This window comes from Dipodomys spectabilis, unplaced genomic scaffold (genome assembly GCF_019054845.1).
Source record: "Dipodomys spectabilis isolate Male_0828 unplaced genomic scaffold, ASM1905484v1 ptg000156l, whole genome shotgun sequence".
NCBI classification, from domain to species: Eukaryota; Metazoa; Chordata; class Mammalia; order Rodentia; family Heteromyidae; genus Dipodomys; species Dipodomys spectabilis.
The window spans coordinates 815,286-836,681 of record NW_024870833.1 but is presented as its reverse complement, the minus strand read 5'-3'; the positions used below and the strand labels follow the sequence as shown (position 1 = coordinate 836,681).

The 21,396-nt window shown below is 37.0% G+C and overlaps 1 protein-coding gene across 1 annotated transcript in view; it reads right to left on the bottom strand.

Annotated features, from left to right (window-relative positions):
- Positions 1 to 21,396, bottom strand: part of Dmd (dystrophin) — a 1,242,252-nt gene that overhangs the window by 653,900 nt on the left and 566,956 nt on the right. The window contains exon 22 of the mRNA XM_042692421.1: positions 19,582 to 19,690. Within this exon, the coding sequence (XP_042548355.1) occupies positions 19,582 to 19,690 (109 nt within the window). The remainder of the gene's footprint in view (positions 1 to 19,581; positions 19,691 to 21,396) is intronic.

The following is a 21,396-nucleotide window of genomic DNA, read 5'->3' as shown; positions in this document are numbered from 1 at the left end:
AGAAGTGGCGCTATGGCTCAAGTGGTAGAGTGTGAGCCTTGAGCAAAATAAACTCAAGGACAGTGCCCAGGTGAGTTCAAGGCCAGGACCAGCACAAAGAAAAGAGGAAAAATGGGACAGAAATGAAACACATGTTTGTTAGTCCAGAAACCTCCTCTCTCATAGTTTAGCATGCTCTTTTCCTAGGCAACACTAGCCCATGTAGTAAAGGCAGTAAATGATTAGCCTCAACTCCCTTTCCCCGAGAGAGCTCTCCTTTGGGATAGCTATAACCATATAAGGTAGCTAGATTCCCCAAATCTGGAGATTATAAAGGTCACCTGAGACAATAGCTAGCACTTCTTGCTTCCTCTCCCTTGTGCAAAGGAGTCTTGTCATCCCTTTACCAGCAATAAACCTTTTCTTAGTTCTTTGTGCTTGGATGTCCATGTGGTTTTCTGGAAAAGTCTAATTTACTCTAATAATGTTCATGATAAATCAAATTAATAAAAATATATTCAGGTAGAAATTAAGAGAGTGAACAAGTTCTTTGATAGCTCTATTAAAAAGCAGCCCATTGCTCATTATGAAGGCTTGGCAAGATGTTGAATCTATCTTAGGTTTTTCTATCTCTCTTACTAGCTTTGTCTTTAGAATAAGAAAGCAATGTACCATATCTTAATCTTCAGTTGTTTTTATGTTGCTTCTATCACGGCCACTACTCATTCTCTATTCTCTTTTCTTTTTTTTTGGGGGGGGGGGTCCGGTCGTTGGGCCTGAACTCTGGGCCTGGGCACTGTCCCTCAGCTCTTCAGCTCAAGGCTAGCACTCTACCACTTGAGCCACAGTGCCACTTCTGGCTTTTTTTCTGCTTATGTGGTGCTGAGGAATCGAACCCAGGGCCTCTTGCGTGCAAGGCAAATGCTCTACCACTGAGGTACCTTCCCAGTCCCCTCTATTCTCTTTTCTATTCCCCCTTGAAACTCACTTATTTCTTGCAGAGGTGCTTATGGATCAAGGGTTCACTCTGTACAGAGTCCCATCTGTAATAATTTCATGTAATTTCTGGATCTCTAAGTTGAGTAAGGCCTATGTTTCTAATTTTGACATTACTCATTCTTAGGCAATGGAGCTTCAACAATTAAGTAGGGCGATATCAGTAGTTATGAACTTGCCTTTGTAAAATTGGTAAGTTCTAGGCCTTACAGCATAGTCTCTGTAATCAATACTCTACTGCACTTGAAATTTACCCAGAGAGTAATATGTAGTTTTTTTACCCTCTTGATCCATAATAAAAAGTAACTATTTGTTGTGATGAGTGTTCTAATTACTTTGATTGTGATAATCATTTCAAAATGTATACTGAAGAACATCATCACTGTACATCTTAAATATCTATAACTTTTACTGGTCAGTTATACCTCCGTAAAGCTAGAGAGAAAAGGAGGAAGAATATGTCATTAAGAAGCTCACAGTCAAAGGACAGGGAAAGTACAAGATCAAATGGTCTCAGAAATTACATAAATGATTTGATGTATACTCTAAAAGAAAAATATGGACTAGTTCTATTCACACCAACATAGCTTGGTATATTAAAAGTATCTTCTCTGAGTATGACATTAAAGGTGAGACCTGAACTATGTGTAGGCAAGGTTAGACTGTCTCAAGCAAAGAGACTAAGGTGTATAGTGCTTTGCATGAGAAGGCAATAAGGCCATAAGGAACAAGTTTGTGGCATCTGACAAAAAGCTGGTAAAATGGAAAGTCATAGATGAGACCCTTGGTTGTATTTTTTCCACTTTTTATTTTGAGAACAATGGGAAGGCAGTGGTATATTTTAAAGAAAATCCTACCATGAAACTTTTATTTTTGAAAGGATCACACAACTATATTGTATAGGAGAGAAGAATGAAGGAAGATTAGGTATTACTATGACCATATTATTTAACACAAAAAGCTGGATACTTCTAAGTATGAATTGGAAGTAACTACCTGTAATTTCAGCACATGGGAAGCTGAGGCAGGGTTTTAAGTTTGAGGCTAGTCTGGACTAGAAAAAAAAGAGTAAAATGGGACATTACTAATCACATGCACAATATGGACATAGCAATGTCTTCCCTGGAAAAAAAAAAACAGGAATATGGTTGTCCTAATATAAGCCAACTTAACAGTCCAGAAAATAATGGTGAGGGTAAGGAAGAGATATTCACAATAAATCTAGAAAAGAAGGATGATGAGGGAACATCAACTGAACATAATGATGGTTGTCCAGGACAAGTGAGGGCAGGAGGAATCCAGGATGACTCCCGAGGTTTTGTTACTAGATGAGTGATGTTGCAAGACTGACAAGGGGACATTCTAGAGAAAGTTCATGTATTTAGTGACAGGGAAAGATGATGAAGTTACTTTTGAGCCATCTAAGGGGAATAGTAGGGTAGGAAGTTATACAGACTGACATAGGGAGGAATTTCTCCATGTCTTCTGGATTTTTTTCTCTGCCCCTTCTGTTTATTCTATTTTTGTGGTTCCATTCTCCAAGGCAAAGACGTGGCTGTAGGTAATTTGAGGGCTGATCCCCAGTAAGCAAGAATAGGTCAAAAGAGTGAGAGAGAGAAGAGATATTGTCAATCAGATATGGATTTTGAGGCCAGTAATATGGACAACAGGAGAGAAAGCATCCCAGAATTATCTTTCTAAAAGAACAGAAGTGAAAACATATTATTGTGGGTTCCCATTGACATTGATTTCACCACCATATCCTGGCTGAGTCTGTTTATAGAACTTCTGTACTCGTATTATGTCACATATTCCTCAGAGTGTTAAAAAAAAAGTCTTGAGATTCTGGCAGCTACAAGTAAGTTTGAATTCATGGAAGATGGTTCGCTGTGTCTACAACAAGAAGTAGGTGAAGGAACAAAAAAGTAGGTGAAGAGCACAAGGCACCAACCGCATCTGCTGCAATAGTGATGATAATGTGTATGAAGTTTAAAAAGATTTAGATATTTTTCTATAGCGAAATGTTTAAAGAATCATCATGAAGGCATATCCCATACAAATATTATCAATTGAAAATAGGATATTTCCAATTGAACTTAAGTTCCCAGTAGCATAGTCTCCTCCATGTCCCTAGACATAACTGTTCTCCTATTTCCTCTTTAGGTACACTCCACTGACATTCTCAGTACTTTTTTTTTTTATCTAGTACTGGGACTTGAACTCAAGGCCTTGTGCTTGCTCAGCTTGCTTGCTTAGTTGGAGCAGTACCACCTGGGCCATGTTTCTAGACCTGCTTTTGGCTAATTGTTTTAGAGATGGAGTCTCACCAACTTTTCTGCCTATGCTGACCTCAAACCACAATCTTCCAGATCTCAGTCATCTGAGTAACTAGAAATACAGGTGTGAGCTATTGATGCCCAGGGTAGATATCATGCTCAATTACTTTCAACCAATCCAGCAGCTATTATTGACCATAGTTTTTGTGTGTATACGGTTCAAGGGATAAAATGCAGATAATTACTCTACCACTGAGCTCAATTGCTCCAGTCAATTTTAGTTTTTAAGGTATTGTTAATTCCCTTGCTCTAATATATTTTCAGGTCATTTGTTTGGCAAAGCAATCATAGAGTTACCTTACTTTAAAATGCTCCCATCCTTTCTCTCCCCATTTAGAAACTTCTTAAATACCCTTGACCTTCAAATCTCATCTTCAAAACTCCATTTTTTTACAGAAAGATTTCCCTGACATTCCTCTGTTGTGTCACTCCACCTCGAGTTATTTGATTCCTACTGGTTCTTCTATAGTATTCCCACATACAGTTAATTTTTTTCCTGTGAGTCCAGAAATCATGCTTGTCTTAATCAATATTGCATGCTGAACATCAAACACACAGCAGGATTCATACTAAGCCTCAATAGATCATTTGCCAAATTAGTGTATTGACAAATTAAGGATACAAATAGCTCACTTACAGTTATAGAAAGTTATCAATAAGTAAAATAATGTATTGGAAATGACTTTTTATCCCACTGATAACGACATCTCCTGCAGTTTCTAACTATATATGTTATCTCTCTTCAACTAGTTTATAATAGAAGTGTTACTTAGTTGAGTGGCATTATTATAGTTTTTTTCTGTTCGAGGATGCGACTTAGGGAGAGAATTCCACTTTTGTAGAAGTATACTAAGTATAAAGTTCAAAGGAAACTTAATGTGATATAGAGCAGAAAGCAGATTTCACATCATATAGAAATAATTGCCTCTAGTCGGGTGCTAGTGGCTCACACCTGTAATCCTAGCTACTCAGGAGGCTCAGATCTAAGGATCATGGTTCAAAGCCAGAACTGGCAGGAAAGGCCATGAGACTCTTATCTCCAATAAACCACTCAGAAAACCTGAAGTGGCACTGTGGCTCAAGTGGTAGAGCACTAGCCTTGAGCTGAAGAGCTAAGGGACAGTGCTCAAGCCCAGAGTTCAAGTCCCATGACTGACAAAAAAATAAAAATAAATAAATAAAATAAAATAATGATTGTCTCTATGTATGTATTTACCTAAAGGTGCCTCAATAATTATGTATTTGACAATTGTTTTCATAAGAATATAAAACTAAAATTTTGTTTTATTCTTTCTTGTATTTTTGCTGCTGAAAAATAAAAATGTACTTCAAAGAGAAGACAAATATTTTAGTCTCAAATCCATATTTAAAACTACTGATACACTTTTGGTTGCAAATTTGATAGCAAAACAGTGATAATAGTTGTATCAAGTATTTCAAATCATCTCATTCCCATCATGAGTGGATTTACAAATTTCTACCCTATTCCAAGTAAATGGTATTCTTATTTTTGAGTAAATATTAAAAAACTGTAGATAAGAAATATTTTTCTCTATGGGGGAACCTTAAAATATTAGAAAAACATAATTCACAATCTATATTCTCCTCACTTGATAATATGAATCTATCAGCAAGTATTTGTCTAGAATTTAAAAAAAAACCAGTGAGCTCTAGTTTATGGATCACATATGATCCACTACCTTTTGTAAGTATACTTTTAATTTTTTTATTTTTTTTGTCGGTCTTCAAGGCGAGCACTCTACCACTTGAGACACAGCATCACTTCTGGTTTTCTAGTGGTTTATTGGAGATAAGAGTCTCATGGACTTTTCTGCCCAGGCTGGCTTTGAACCATGATTCTCAGATCTCAGCCTCCTGAGTAGCTAGGATTACAGGTGTGAGCCACGGGCACCTAGCTGAATATACTTTTATTGGAACATAAATATTTCTTCACTTAGGAACTTCACATGGCTGCTTTTGCACTTCAGTGGTAGTGTTGAGTGACTCTGAAAGAGATTTTCTAACATGAGAAACAAAAAATATTTAGTATTTGGCGCTTTACAGAAAAAAAAATGATGTTAAACTTCTTTAAAGTATTGACCTATACTCTTGCCCAAATAGTAGATTTATAAAATGGAGCTTTTATTTACCTCCAATTATTGCTACAAAAGGTACTGTCTAATTGTACTGTGCTATGATTTAGTAAATAAATTCCTATTCTAACTACTGTACTTAATAAAACAATGGAGTAGAAATAGGAAGTGGAAAGCTACCAAATCTCTTCCTATTCAGTTTCTTTACCTGATGCAAAATGAATCTTCATACTTTGGTAATCTTTTTTAGATTAGAATAGGAAATATGTACACAGAAATAATATTTTTGGCCAGTACCGGGGGTTTTAACAAAGAGCCTTGAGCTCTCACTTGGCTTAATTACTCAGGGCTTTGAACTGCAATCATCCAGGTCTCATCCTTCTGAGTAGATAGGATTTTACACATGGTCTAATAACACCTGGCATAATAATTGTTACTATTTCTGATCATAAAAATGTGTTAACTTTCTTCCCATACCTGGATTTGCTAACTATATTCATGACCTATTTTACTTGATAACCAAGTGGAAATCTGAGCAACCCTTTCATTAATTTAGTTATTCTACTATCTTTAGTGTATTCCTTGAGTATACATCCCTTAGCTATTATGTAGTTATTACCAACCTCATTGTTTCTGCCCATTCAAGTCTACCCACTTATTCACCTCAGGCCACTTAACTCACTGCTTGCTCACAGCTGCTTTTATGATAATGCTTCAGCTCTAAACAGATACAAAAAAAGTCCCAGGGTACAGGCATATTTAGTGTCACCCTGGCTAGTTCGGTGGTCAGCAATATCCATTTTGATTAGTACTACAAGTGCTATTAATTTTGATTCTTTATTTTCATAGAAATTTCAATATCATCTAATGTAGGAGCTTTTCATATTTTCAAGTTTATAATTCATTCATCAAGTAAAATCCTAAGAAGTCACCATATGAAACATGAAAATGGAAAAAGGGCAGCTGAGAGTTTTAGAGATGAGGAGAAAAGAGTGCTATGGGAACGTCCATCTTTTGATGGTAGAAGATTAGCCTTTTCCAGAATGTACGATAATTCTAGGCTTTTGGTTTGTGTGCATGGTTGGATGAAATTTCAGCCCATATTTACTTCTATGATTTTATGTTGAAGACACAGCTACAGAACAATGAGAATTTTAGGAATGTTTTGGAAAGTTGTCTGCACACACACACACACACACACACACACACACACACACACACACACACACACACACACACACACACACACACACACACACACACACAGAGTTTTCCAAAGGGGCAATAGGGCTCTTAAAGAAGAGGTTAAATAAAGTGCTAATTAAATATATATTTCTTAAATGGAGTTTGATTTGCAGCTGGGTATTGGACTATTGCAACTTGTAGTCTTTTCCAGATTTATGCTTTAAAATTCTACTGCCATACTAGTTGTTTGACCTTGGACTGACAGATATAAAATTGGGAGAATAAATAAAGCTAAATAGCAACACTGTGGGGGAATCAGTTCTACCATTTCAATGTCTTTTTCTGTCCCTATGGCCTCTTATCTTCCAGAAGAGAAAAAAAAGATCTGAAAAGAAATTACATACTTCTTCTTAGTGAAATCACTTCAATTGCTCTGAGGTTAGTACTAAGCTGTAAGAGTGCTGCTATTTAAGTCCCAAACACACCCACATCGCTTTAATATAAGATGTGGCTGTCAAGAAAGAAAGGAAGAGGAGGAGTGTACTGTTGCTGAACTTCAGGAAATATATACCAATGAGAACAATATGGTATAATTGATTTTACAGTGTATGGATTCTGTACTCCTGGTTACTGTGACTAAGACCAGATATATTTTAACATAAACAGCAAAGATAAACATGAAACTTAAAAAGATATAGGTTCAGAGCCTCGATGTGCTCATTTGGCATCTAGATGACACAGGATAGCCATTCTCTCTAGGCTTTAGTTTTCTCCTATGATAAACAAATAAAAATAATGTGGCACCCCTCTTACAAGGAAGTTATAAGTTTAACCAGGACAACACACAAACATTGTTTTGCTAAAAGCCAGCTGTAGAACCAAACATCAATGCACGTAGAGCTAAGATAAATATTAGGTATGTTCGGGTCAGTGCAAAAGCACTGAGAATAATTGAAAGGAAAGTAGGTGTTGTTTATAAAACAGCTATGATATGTCGATGCATTACAGGAATAGAACCAGACTGTGAAGCCTTAGAGACCCTTAAGAGAGTTAAACATGAAGTGACAATGTTGTTTTGCCTGATTTACATGAAACCTTTGTTGTTGATACACAGTTTCTTCAATACACTCAATATGAAGCATATATTCATCCAGATAATAGATACAAATCCATGCATTCAAATATTCTTTGGAGTCAGAGATCAAGTTGGAAATCCCCAGAATCATAGAGATTTGTGTCTATAAACTTGCTTATTATATTCACATTCAAGGAGGTTGCAAGGGGTAGTGTCAGCTTTTTAACCAGAATCTTTTCATTACATCTCCCTGTTGGGGTTGCAGCACATGCTGTGAGTGACCTCCAGAGATTCCTCAAGCTGCATGCAGACAGCAAATTGAATCTGAAAGCTTTATTAGACAAGTTTGTCTTTCAGCTGGTGGGAGTGGATGTCAGCCGTATTGGAAAAAATAAAATTCCTTGTGAAAGTGGGTCCTGACCTTGAAAAACATCTCAAAATCGAAGTACACAATTCAATTGTAAGTTATGTCCTTATTTGTTAAACATAGAGTGCAGGTTCAAAGAGAAAGACACATTTAATGTTAGAGAAGACTCAGCAAGAAAAATAGAACTTTTTTTTGGAACATGTAGTAAGCAAAAATGCTAATCATCAAACCCTAGGGTTAAAATATGCTAATCAAGCAAATGATTTTTCTCACTCCAATATAAGAAGAAAAACTACTTTTCTTTTTACCTATAATCCATAGTGAACATTATAAAAACTTTATATTTTTATCCATACATTTTTTTGTGAGCATAAAGAATAATCCAGGGAAACTAAGGTGATGTTGAGGATTGACTTGTTTTATCTCAATATTGCCTCTTTCATGTATACTGGCATGGTACTAAATTCATTTTTAATGAGGGCAAATATAGGTGTGTTGAAGTCATAATTATTGCAAAAATTCTTGAATATGTTGTAACTTTGATTTGATTTGAGTTTTTACTATTGTAGGTCTGTAATGAAATTTAGGCATTGATGTCATTAAGTACTATTAGTAATTTTACCTAAATATTAGGGTATCTAAATTATCAGTATAATGCATTCATTATGGAGTGGCAAATACCTTGGAAATGAGATTGATATATATTTCCCTTGGAAATATTGAAGAATAAACTTTTTGAACTTCAGGAGAAAGACATCATGTAAAGTAGGTGTTCTCAAATTGTACATCAAGACACAGTGACGCAGAAGAGTTAAGGAGTGTGCTTTAGATTTGTCCTGAAGATTTTCTTCAAAGCACAAGACATTCCTATTTTATGATGACCACAATCTTTTAAAACAGGATTTACCAGTGAGGTTATGAAAATAAGGCTATCTTCAGCTACGTGTCAGTGAGAAAAAAGAGGTAAGATACATGAAAACTTAAAATACCCACTGAAATCAAACACAGGAGATGGGTGTTTGCATTCTGATTCTACCAATAAATAGCTAGAAAAACACATAGTCACTTAATTTTACTGGTATTATGCAACTATATTAGAAGACATATTTACTTGATCCAAGTCCTAGAAAATGGACTTGTTTGGCTGGTCAACAATATTACTTGAGGATCCGAGTGTTTGGAGTTGATAGTTTGTCATAAGACCCTCATCTCAACTGACAAGTTAAAGGTGGTGGCATGTAATTCTGGTCTCATTAATCAGGAGGCATGAGGTCATGTCTCCTGGTCAAAGGCAGATCCTGAGCCAAAGCAAAACACCCAACCTGAAAAACAACTAAAGGAAAAATGAACTAGGAATGAGTCTCTAGTAATAGGGTGTCTGTCTAGTAAGCATCAGGCCCTGAGTTCAAACCCTACTGCTTCTTCAGAATTTAAAAAGGTTTCCAAACATTACCATCATCATTGTAATAGATATCTTTGGTGCCTAGAATCATATATCCTTGACCTACCTCTGGTATGGCGGCAGTACACTCATTACTGTGTGAGTTCAAACTTACCAGAACTAGAATACTACCTTAGCTTTAATACATGTTTGAAATTAAATAAAGCCTTGAAATACATAGTCGCAACATAGAAAGGTAGGAAAAAAGTATATAGACAGTAATGTAATTGAGTCAAATATAGACCAGTAATTATAGAGCAAAGTCCAATACTGAAGCCTATAATGGGAAAACAAAACAAAGCAAAGCAAAAACAATATGGCAGACACACTTGGGAGGGAAGGAGAAGGATGTCAGAATTTAACTATTTTGAAAAGCATTTTTTTAATTGACAGGCCATGGGAGGGCATTGTAGACAAGGGACATGTGAAAAGGTGATTAACAGAATGAAGGATCATTTTCTTTTTTTTTTTTTTTTTTTTTTTTTTTTTTTTTTAAAGTTCTTTACATATTCTGGATACTCTCCCTGGCTTTTATTTTGTTTATTTATTTATTTTTTGGGGGGGTCCATCGTGGGGCCTGAACTCTGGGCTTGGGCGCTGTCCCTCAGCTCTTCAGCTCAAGGCTAGCGCTCTACCACTTGAGCCGGCTTTTTTCTTTTTTGCTTATGTGGTGCTAAGGAATTGAACCCAGGGCCTCAGGCATGCAAGGCAAGCGCTCTACCACTGAGCCACCTTCCCAGCCCCAAGGATCATTTTCTTAATAAAATATGAGCAAAAACATTCTATTCTTCCTTAAAAGAATTAAAGAGTAACTAGAACGTGGCTTCAGCATTTGAAAGATAGTCTTGAATGTAAGAGCTAGGGTAGAACTCCACCTACTCTTCATTATTTAGGCAGTTAACCTTTTGCAGATTGCTTCTAGCAGAGAAAGGGAGAATGGGAAAGAATGAATGACCTCTCAAATACTTTTCAGACTGTAATCTCAACACCTACAATTCAAGAGTAAAACTGCTACAATTTCCGTTTGGAATCCACTTTCTTGAAGGGTAATGTTACAGCCAATTTAAAAACTATTCCATGAAGTTTTAAGAAACATTAGAATTACATGTTCAAGCTTTTCTCTGTGAGCTATAGAACCAGTTTTAGTTCTAATTTCCCCTTTCTAATATGATGTTCAGCATTATTATATGTACTATTCAAGCACAAATTCTCTCTCTTGAAGAAGGTTAACTGGAAATAGAAGGTTATGGGAATTTTACTGTAATCAACACTTTGCTTCTATTAAAATATAGGACAAGGGTAATTGAAAAATCTCTAATAATCAGAATGCTGTATGTAGCAATTGGTGTTAGACTCTTCTTTCTCTTCCTTACACACATACATACACACACACACACACACACCACTACCACCACCACCATCACCACCACCACCACCAACAACAACAACAGCAACACTCACTGAAATTTCAAGGACTGCTTCCAACAAGCATTAGAAATGATGGATTAGAGATTCTCTTTGTTTGCCAATTAAGACCCCAAAGCACAGCCCTAACTGGACCTGATCATCAAGCAATGAAACTACCAAAGGTTAAGAGAGGGAGAAGAAAGGGAACTTCTTAGTCATCACTAAATGGATAATTAACATCTAAATTGGGACTTTTACAGTCTATCATTGTCTTGGATGTTAACAATGATGCCACTGTTGTTACAGTTATCAGGGAACATTATTTAAAGAATGAGCCTAGGAACAGGGACCCTTATTGCCTATACAGAAAGATTTCCTTCTGATGAAGTGGGGTGTCTCCAAGAAAGGTTTATTGCAGTCATTTCTCTTTTTGCAATGACACATCTCATTTTTAATTCAAGTGGTCTCACCTTACTCTTAATTCATACAAATATGATTTCATATTTATCAGTTCATTAATTAATGCAAAAAGTTGAAGAGTTTTATTGTGATTCAAGGCTTTGGAATATCTTGGAAATTACCAAAACTTAAAATCTTATCATGTTTTTATAATTGATGGAAGTATGTACATCACATTTTTGTACATAATCTGATTTCTAGTATATTAGAGTTGGAAGGATTGTTTAGAAGGTTTAGAAGTTGTAACTGGAAAATCAGCAATGACATGGCCATCTTTTAGATGTCTTCAGAAGAGGAATCCTCTTTTAATGAAGGATAGACAGACTACATTTCACAAAACTGATTTCTCAGCCAAAGCAGAATCAACAGAAGATATAACTGAAATAGAAAGTGGTTGGGTGGCACCTTTTCTAGGGCTCTAAGTGTGATCTGTACAGAAAGGAGTAAGAATGCAAGAATCAAGTTCTTCCCTTCTCTAATGATTACTGCAGACAAGTGAAAGCACTTCAATTCTCATTGTCTCACAATTTAAGCCAAAGCAATATATAGCGATATGCCAAGATTGCATTTAAGTTCAGTTAACATCGTTATTTTAATTAAAATGCTTGGCTATATAAAACATTATTAAAATGGCATTAGAACACTTGATTCAACTCTGGGGAAAGAAATGGAGTTCAAATAAATAATTAAATAATTATGTATAAGTAAGCCATATATCCAACATCCAATTTGAATACAGTATTCAAACTCCAATGAATGTTTTTTTAAAAAAAATCACTGTTTGAAATGTGATATACTGCCAGGCGCTGGTGGCTCATATCTATAATCCTAGCTACTCAGGAGGCTGAGATCTGAGGATCTCGGTTCAAAGCTAGCAGGGGAGGGAAGTCCATGAGACTCTTATCTCCAATTAACCACCAGAAAACCACAAGTGGCACTGTGGCTAAAGTGGTAGAGCACTTGCATTGAGCTGAATAGCTCAGGGACAGCTGCCAGGACCAGAGTTCAAGCCCCATAACTGACAAAAAAGAAAGAAAGAAATCTGACACACTCATTAATAGCACAAGCTTTGGAATCAAACTTATCTTTGAATGCCCACATTCATTTAACCTCTCTGGGGAGTTAAGTGATCTGTGAGTGGGCAAGCAGTATGTGGTTAGAGAAGGTACTAGGTACATATGAGGAATTGTCTATAGAAGCCTCATATTTAAAGAAAGGGTAGTTTGCAGGAGATATGATACTGAATGACTCACCATGTTTTCTATATGAAAGGTTATTAGATCAGATCCATTCCTTTTCATGCATTGTTTATTATGTAGCTGCTTTTAGTATATGATGACAGAGTGGGTGACAGTGTCAAAAATACTTAGCATCTGGCACTTTGCAGAAAGAAAAGGCTGACCTCTTATCTACATGGCAGCACAACTGAGAACAGAATGTAGAATTTTTGACCTCTAATGCTTTACTTTCATAATTACACTTGAGACTTGCAATCTCCAAGATTAATTATGTAAAGCGGTAGTTGAATCAGCATTTGATCAACTAGAAATCACTATTAGCTGGCACTTCTGGGTATCTAAACCATAGTAAATTTATCTCCCACTTACTACCCTGAGACATTTGAACTGAATATCTTGATTTAGCATACTCAAATTAAGTATGTTCTATGTTCAATTTCTTTTTGAAAATGTTAAGTGGGGTTCTGTACAACATGAGTGTTCTCAGGCTCAGCCAGCTTGTGGATAAGAAAGAATTAACATTGACATTTACAACCAGATTTACTGCCTCTTTGCTTCCATCTGTCATGCAGGACTTCAGCCCCATGCAAAGTCCTGTCTAGCTAAATGTTTCTTAGCTTCTTTAGAGAAGCATCATTTAGGTATGGCTATTTTCCCCACAGCTCACTACTATTAACAGTGAGGTGCACTACTGGGCAAATACGGTTTGATTTATATGCTATTCATCTCCTTGAACTTTCAAGCTACAAAGTCCTTGGTGGGGGTTGGGTAGTGAACGTGATTAAATAAAATGGGTTTCCCTTTGGGATTTACTGCCCTGGATCTTCCTAGGATCCCATTCAGCAGTCGCACAGAAGTTGAAAGGAAGATGAACTTCTTCCCCATTCACCAGAAGTCTATGGCAGAGTTTTCAAAATGCAATCCTGGAATCAGCAGCATGGACATGGGCATCACCTGGGAACGTTATAGTGCTGCAAATTTCACTCATCCCTACTGAATCAGAAATTCTGAAATTGAAGCCTGACGATCTCTTCTTCAAAAGAAATGGAAAGTTTTAGATGTTGTTGGTATCATTCTTTTGTGCCATCCTGGGGCTTAAAATTATCTATCCCTAAGCTTCTGTGCTCTATCATTTAGAGCCACAGCTCCACTCAGGCTTTTCTGTAGTTAATTTCAGATGAGTCTCATGGGCTTTCCTGCCTGAGCTGTCTTCAAACTGTGATCCTCAAATCTCCTCCCTCTGAGTAGCTAGGATTACAACCATGAGCCACTGGCGTCTGGCTCAGGTATTGCAGTTTTAAGAACCACTGACATGGGACATTGAATATAGACCAAAATATTCACCAATTTTCTTTCTTTCCCACAGTGGAGTGATTTGTTTGTAAAGATGGCTACCAACAAAAGCTTCCTTTCCCAGTATGCATCCACTTTGAAGACTGTCCTGTGAACATCATATACTAAAGCCCCCCTCATCAAGCCTGTCGGAAGGTGAGAAGTATATGAAGGACTGCAGTTCTCTAGCCAACAGCTAGCTGCCAACTATTTGAATGAGAGCAATTTAAACCTCCTAGTTCATGTTCAGTTACCAGATAAATGGATTCACATGGGTAAGACCTAACAGGATCATCAGAATAACTATATAGCTAATTGGTACAAACAGCAGACTCACAGAATCATCCGCCACTGCATAACTTACTTAAAGTCATTAGGATTTAGGATGCTTTTATGTAACAATAGAGAAGTGATACATCCAAACCTCCCAAGAAAATCAATGTTTGTTTGTTTCCAACATTCCCATTAGTCTTGCATCTTCAAGCAATTTATACAGCTCAGATTGGACCCTATAGCCTCTTCTACTATTGAGGTAAACAGACACAGGGGAACTTGGTTTCATCTTTTTCCAAAAGTGACTTTGTGCTTCACTTTCTACACATATGATAGTAAAATAGTCGAACTGGTGATAATCTGAGTGATTATTCCGAGTTCAGCATGAAGGATTTGCCTCTCCCCTCTTGGTCCATTCTTTCTATGTATCCAAAGATAGAATAGGAAGGATTGCCCCCCCACACACCTTGTTTTCCCAGATGCATCCAGATGTCAGGCAAACAACCAAAGTAATGTGCAGACTGCCTGATACAGGCAGGGCAATCTACCTAAACCTGGCTTTAAACATTCCATCGTGGGCCCCATGTGAAAGGCCCCCGCCTCCCTAGACCTAATGGCTTTTTCATTAGCCTCTGTCTCCTTGCTCAGACCTCGTAAAAACCCAATTTCTATCCCACCTTTCCACACAGTCTCCCAGCCTGTGAGGGGAAGGTTGTGCCCTTCACTACTATATCTCAATAAACAGTTCTCGCCTGTGGAAGATGGAGTCCTGCCTGTTTCTCTTCTTTCTCCTCCATTTCCCTAACACAGAGTTCTGCATTCCTAGGAAATTCAGATTAAAATAATTTGCTCTACATGGAAACATGTATCCCTTTTACTCCCCATACATCCATGTGTCAGTTAAAATTAACACGGACTACTGGCTAGCTGCCTTCATATCTGGAATTTCCATTAGGTTCTTGGACAGAGATAGTGCAAGATCCAGCAATGAAACAAAACAAAACAAATCACAGCTTTTGGAGCATGACACACTTGGATTTGAATCCTGGCTCTCTTTCTTTCCAGCTGTGTGGCTTTAATGCAGCAATTTCCTTTCTAAACCTTGGACTCTTTAATTTGAAAAAAATGTTGCACGTACTTATATGTACTTTGCAATTATTTTGGGGTAAAGATATAAATGAAAAGAAAGCTATGCATGCAATAGGAGGGCAATTGAAAAAGATTATGATGAACTCTAAATTTGATTATATTACAGTAGAGTACATGAAATAATCACCATATATTACAACCGTATGACAAATTAGATTTTTATATGGTATTATTGTAGAATAATTTCCTATGAGTCAGAAAGTCAGGAATATAAATGAAATTCTTTTTATGTTTGTTATTGTAAAAATAGTGTACAATAAACAAAATTCTTAATTCTCATGTTTGAATCACCATGTGAAAGGGGAGAAAAAGTCTTTGTTGAATGAAAGCAGCTTTGGATGGAATTGATTCCCTGTTGATTCTTTTTATGCGACATTTGTGTGTTTAACATTTTGACTTTATGCCCAGCTCTGTGTCAGTTTAGTAGAAGAGATGAAAAGCCTGTGTGAGGGAAAATTCATATCTCAGTTCTGCCCTGGATCCTACTGTACTAGCTACCACCAACAGCTTGGAACTGAGGACATTCACAGTTTCAGTCCAATGGTGGCAGCAATGTGGAGGGAGCAGAGGGAAGAGGAGGACAGGCAAAGAGCCACACAGAGACGGGAGTTGAGACACTGAAGGAGAAGGAAGTACATCAGATGTGTGCATGCACGTTCATACACACACACACACACACACACACACACACACACACACACACACACACACAATGCACACCCACTACTGGAGCTTGAACTCAAGGTCTGGGTGCTGTCGTTTAGCTTTTTTGCTCAAGGCTGGCACTCTACCATTTGAGCCACAGCTCCACTTCTAGTGTTTTGGTAGATAATTGGAGATTAAGAGTCTCAGGATTTTATTGCCCAAGCTGTAGTTAAAATTACAGGCATGAGCTACAGGTATCTGGCTCAAAAAAGTAAACTACTTTCATTGACCTTGGCTTTGCCTTCTACTAGAGACTTATTGGCTGGTCTGCTTACCGTTCCTCTACTTCCCCTGTCCCTCCTCTGGCTGTTCTTTCTCTGCTTGAGATGTTTTCTGCAGATATGTACAAGGCTCACTGCCTCACATCATCTTTCTGATGTTCTTAAATGTTCTCTTAATAGCTTACCTGACCACACTTCAGATAAATAATGTCTCATCCTCACTCCCTTTCTCTCTCCTCTCTGCTCTTATTCTGTGTAACTGTTTCTCAATTTTCATTGTGTATAAGAATCACCTGCGGATTGGATCGGATTGAAATGCAAATCAAGATTCAGTGAGTCTGGAGTAGAGCTAGAGATCCTGCATTTCTAATCAAGACCATTTGGACCCATCTGGAGATTCTACTCAGTAACATGTATAATGGAGAGAATATATTTTTTATTAGTTTATCATTTTTTTTCTCCAATTAGAGCATGCTTCATGAAAAGGAAGGGCTGACTTTCTCCATGCTTAGTTTTCAGCACCTAGTCTGATGCCCAATACATAGAAGCTACTTCATAAATATTTATTAAGTGGATGAATTATATATTTTCCTAGGAATCAAAAGTGGCATTCTTGACTTTAAAACTTTTCTCTCTATATTATATATTCATTGTGCTGGGGGTTTTCTTGTGATATTATATATATATATATATATATATATATATACAATTGTATATATATATATATATAATTGATATTATATATATATATATATACAATTGTATATATATATATATATATATATATAATTGTATCAAATTCACCCATTCTATTACTATTTCTTATTTCTATCACTCTTTTAAACAATTTTACTAGGTTTCATTATTCAATTTTTATATTCAATTTTTATATGTATTTATCAATCCATTTGCTATTAGAAACTTCAACATTACATTTAGGGATACTATTTCTTCAATAGGTTTTTGTGTCATAGCTTTAGGACCTTCCTATTGTAGTTTTCACAGTTATCCAGGCACCTAGCCAGGAGGTGGTGACTGTCCACCCAGCTCCATGGCCTAGAAGTGAGACAAGCCCTTCTTTGAATTGCCTGGCTCAATGGGTAGAGCCAGGAAGACCCAGCTTTGGGGAATATGTGGATGCATTGTGTTGTTTAGCCCCAGGGAGGCCTTGCTCCTTGTGCTGTGTTACTATATAAAGTTTTGCTGAGTCTTAGTCTCCTCCCAACATGTAGCCTTTGTCTTTAAAAGCTTGGTGCTAGCTCTGTTGGGGGCTGCTGGTCTTTGAGACAAGGGTCTACCATGCAGTCCCAGGCTTTTGAGTAAAGACTCCAAATTTAATAAAGACTACAGATCTGACTTCCTAAATTGTGACATCTCTGTATCCTGCTTATCAGATTCTCTTAAAACAGCAACACATGTAGAGTAGTTAAATGGGAGCGTAAATCCAATGTGCAGATTTCAACAAGCATATAAAAAATAACTGGGATATAATCTCTTCATGGTAACCCTGAGTCTGAGGCTGAACATATAATAGACAACTAAAGAACAAACACCAATAAATGATGGCATAGGAATGACCTGGTCATATATGCAAAGGGAACCAAATATTACAGCTCATAAATGGAAATAAACCAAACATAATTAGTTGAATATAAACCCTGGCATAGCAATTTTAATGACCCATGTTGAAAAAAAAAAACACTTTTTTTGCATATCTTTTTCAAATCTTTAATGTTATCAAATCTAACTGCTGACTGCTTAGAATTCTTAGGGGACACATCATTGTCTGAACATTGCACAGCTTCTTTTAACAATAGTATTGAATTGTGACTAGACCACGCTTGTTGTAATCCTTCACAGTTCATTGTACTTCCTTGATATTTGTGTGTGTGTGAGTATGCACGCTCGTGCTCATGGGCACACTTGTGGCTCATAAGACTAAAATCATCAATTTCACCAGAAGAACCAGAGTCAGGCTTTCCTGCTTCAATCATTTCAATCATTTGATCTTTTAAAAACGAAAAAAGGAAAAAAAGTGCCTCCCTCCCAAAGATGTTTTCAGTTTTGTCTAATTATAGATTTGGTACAGCCAAGAAGTTTTCTGGGTTTTTTTCCCCACTGAGAATCAAAGCCAACATTAAGATTTTCATGAGATTTCGTGCATCCCTTCTATCAACAACTGAATAGGAAATAGAAAAGACTGAACATATGCAATGCAAACAAGTTCAAGACACAGCTAACTGAAGAAACATCCCTCCCCTAAGTTAACGTGTAGTAAAGTTCATTTCTTCTTTTTTGTTTGAACTCAGAGTGGAAGAGGTTTTTTGTTTGTTTTTGTTTTTGTTTTGTCGGTTGTGGGCTTGAACTCTGGGCCTGGGCACTGTCCCTCAGCTCTTCAGCTAAAGGCAAGCGCTGTACTACTTGAGCCACAACACCACTTCTAGTTTTTCTGGTGGTTAATTAGAGATAAGAGTATCAAGGACTTTCCTGGCCAGGCTGGCTTTGAACCATGATCCTCAGCCTCCTGAGTAACTAGGATTACAAGCATGAGCAACCAATGCCTAGCTAAGAGTTTTTAAAATTGATTCCAAATGGGACAGAAGTACTAGAAGGGCTGTGTAACTCTGTGGTTAAGTGTGATTTTTTTTCTTCTTTCTTTTATTTTATTTTATTTTTTTTTGTGAACACACTGTACAGAGGGGTTACGTAGGAATACTTGAAGAATATTGTCTAAATGATACATAATCCAATGAGATGGACTTAGGTATTCAGCATTATTAAATACTCCAGTGCTTCTGACTGATTAAACAGCATGCTAATGCTTGGATGCTAGGAGTATAGGTTATTTTTTGTGTTCCTTACCAGGAATCATGTCCATTCCCAGCCAACAAACAAACAAACACACTCTCAAGCTGACAATCCACTCCCAAGGAACAGCTCATGAGCAATGGATGGCTCTATGGGGAAGACAAAGTCTTTCCTGCAGTTCAGAATAGCTGCAAAGCTAGCTTACAGCTTCAGGTTCTTGTGAAACTAACTGAGGTGTCTGTTGAAGCTAAATTGCATTTAGGTCTCTCTCGCCTCTCCTGCCCTCAACTTGTTTCTTCAGAGAACACTCCTCAGGAAACTTTTGCTTTACAACACTTAAGAGTTCATTTCCAAGGAACCTAGTCTAAGACATTTTGCAGAGTAAACCACGTAAATATTTGTCCCTATCTACAGTATCAGAGAAATATTTCTCCCCCCTTTTTTGTAGAGATTACATCATCGGATTGCTTTTGAGCAAATAGCTAAAACAAAAGAGAAGGAGATGCAGTGTACTTACAGGCTCTAGTAGTAGACAGTCCAGGAGCGAGGTCAGGCTGTTTTGCTTTCAGCTCTCCAAGTAAATGCTTTACTGCTTCCCACTCAGAGCTCAAATCTTCTAATTTCCTCTTTAAAAGAAAAGTGTGCATGTTACTTATTTAATTAACACCTTGAAGATAATTCATAAAGTTATTAATTCATTTTGTGAATTTATTATTGGATTTATATTATACTTGTAATTTTTTTTCTGGGTAGAATTCCTTTCAGTGGAATTATAATTATTTTAGCTAACAACCCTACAAATATATATTGATTTTTTTTCTGCTACATCTTAAAGTCTTCCTCCAGGCACAATCTCATGTGAAAAAAAGTGGAGTGCAAACATTAGTGAAAACAAAACAAACAAAAAACCACCCTCTCTCAGCACGTGGCCTGACTTTTAAATAGTGTCTATGGTGGTTTCATATTGGAATCATCTAGATGACTTAAAAAAGTCTTAGTGCCCCAGCTTACCCCTGATCAACTGTAACCGAATATCTTGGAGAGAGAGGCTATGAATGATCATGGGGACATACTGCCGAGAGACCTTTCAAGGTTGGGCTTCTGTTGTGTGTGGCAGAAATGATAGAGGCAGGTATCCATCAGCTGTCAGTCCTTACAGAAATGGCCATCCATTTTAGTGGTGCATCACCAAGGGCATTCCCTGAACTTATTCAATGACTAATCAAGGTGATGATAAAAAGGTGTAGCTAGATAATGCATACGTTCTCAAATAAAATAAAATAAAATTAAAAAAAAAAAGTGTAGCTAGTTCAGAACTCCTCATGGATTCTCTCAACTCTTTATATGCTGATATATGCTTAACACAACTGGCTCTCTGTGGTGGTGAGAGGACACATTTTTAGTGTTTGCTAATTTATGTGGTATAAATATTCATACAGTGACCAATTTTAAGTTACCAAGATCAAATCAAGTGACTTAGAAAATGTCTGAAAAATCTAACAATAGGGGTTGGCTCTAGCACACAAATCACATGATTATTCTTTTAAAATGTAGAGTTTGATTTGGATTGGCTACCAGATAGCAAATGTATTAGTTATACTTAAGATAGATTAGAGAAAAGGAGGCATGGAATGGCTGTCAGGAATTCGAACGTATCTTAAGCTTAAAGCAAATATAGGAGATATTTATCCACCTACTTCCTTTAAGATTAAGGGACTGAAGTCATGATAGGGAAAATGAGGCAGGATAGATTTGGGAAAATGGGGCCTGGTAAAGGTAACTCAGAAACAAGGCATGTAGAAACTATCTTTGGTTCGAAGAAAGACAATAGGATGCCTTCCAGGTCTCAAGGATAGGCATCTGTTTTTTGGCAGATTGCATTCTTACCTGTAAGAAATGCCCCCAAATATCCAGGACCTCAGAAAGTATAACACCAGGAGTGATTAGAGGGAAGATAAAACACCTATTTTTGCATAACAATGAAATCAGACCTTTGCCTTTATCAAATGAATACCCCTAATGCAAAAGAGCTGGCCTTCTCTCCCTTTAAGGATACTCACATTCTGTTAGTATACCCCTGCCATTCTGTTGTCTGTCTGTTTTGCTTGCTTGCTTACTCAATTAAGCTCCGCCAGGTTTTCTTACCATTATGACCTGTCCAGAAACTCTTATTCTATGATCAAAGTCAAGGACCCTAAGTAAAGAGTCCCTACTTTTAGCGGGAAACTTCACAACTTCATAAACCCTCACCTGCATCCAGTGACATACCCAGTTGAGTGTGAGCAGAAGTGAGGTCTGTCAGTTTTGGGCTGAGGGTTTTAAACATGAGTAA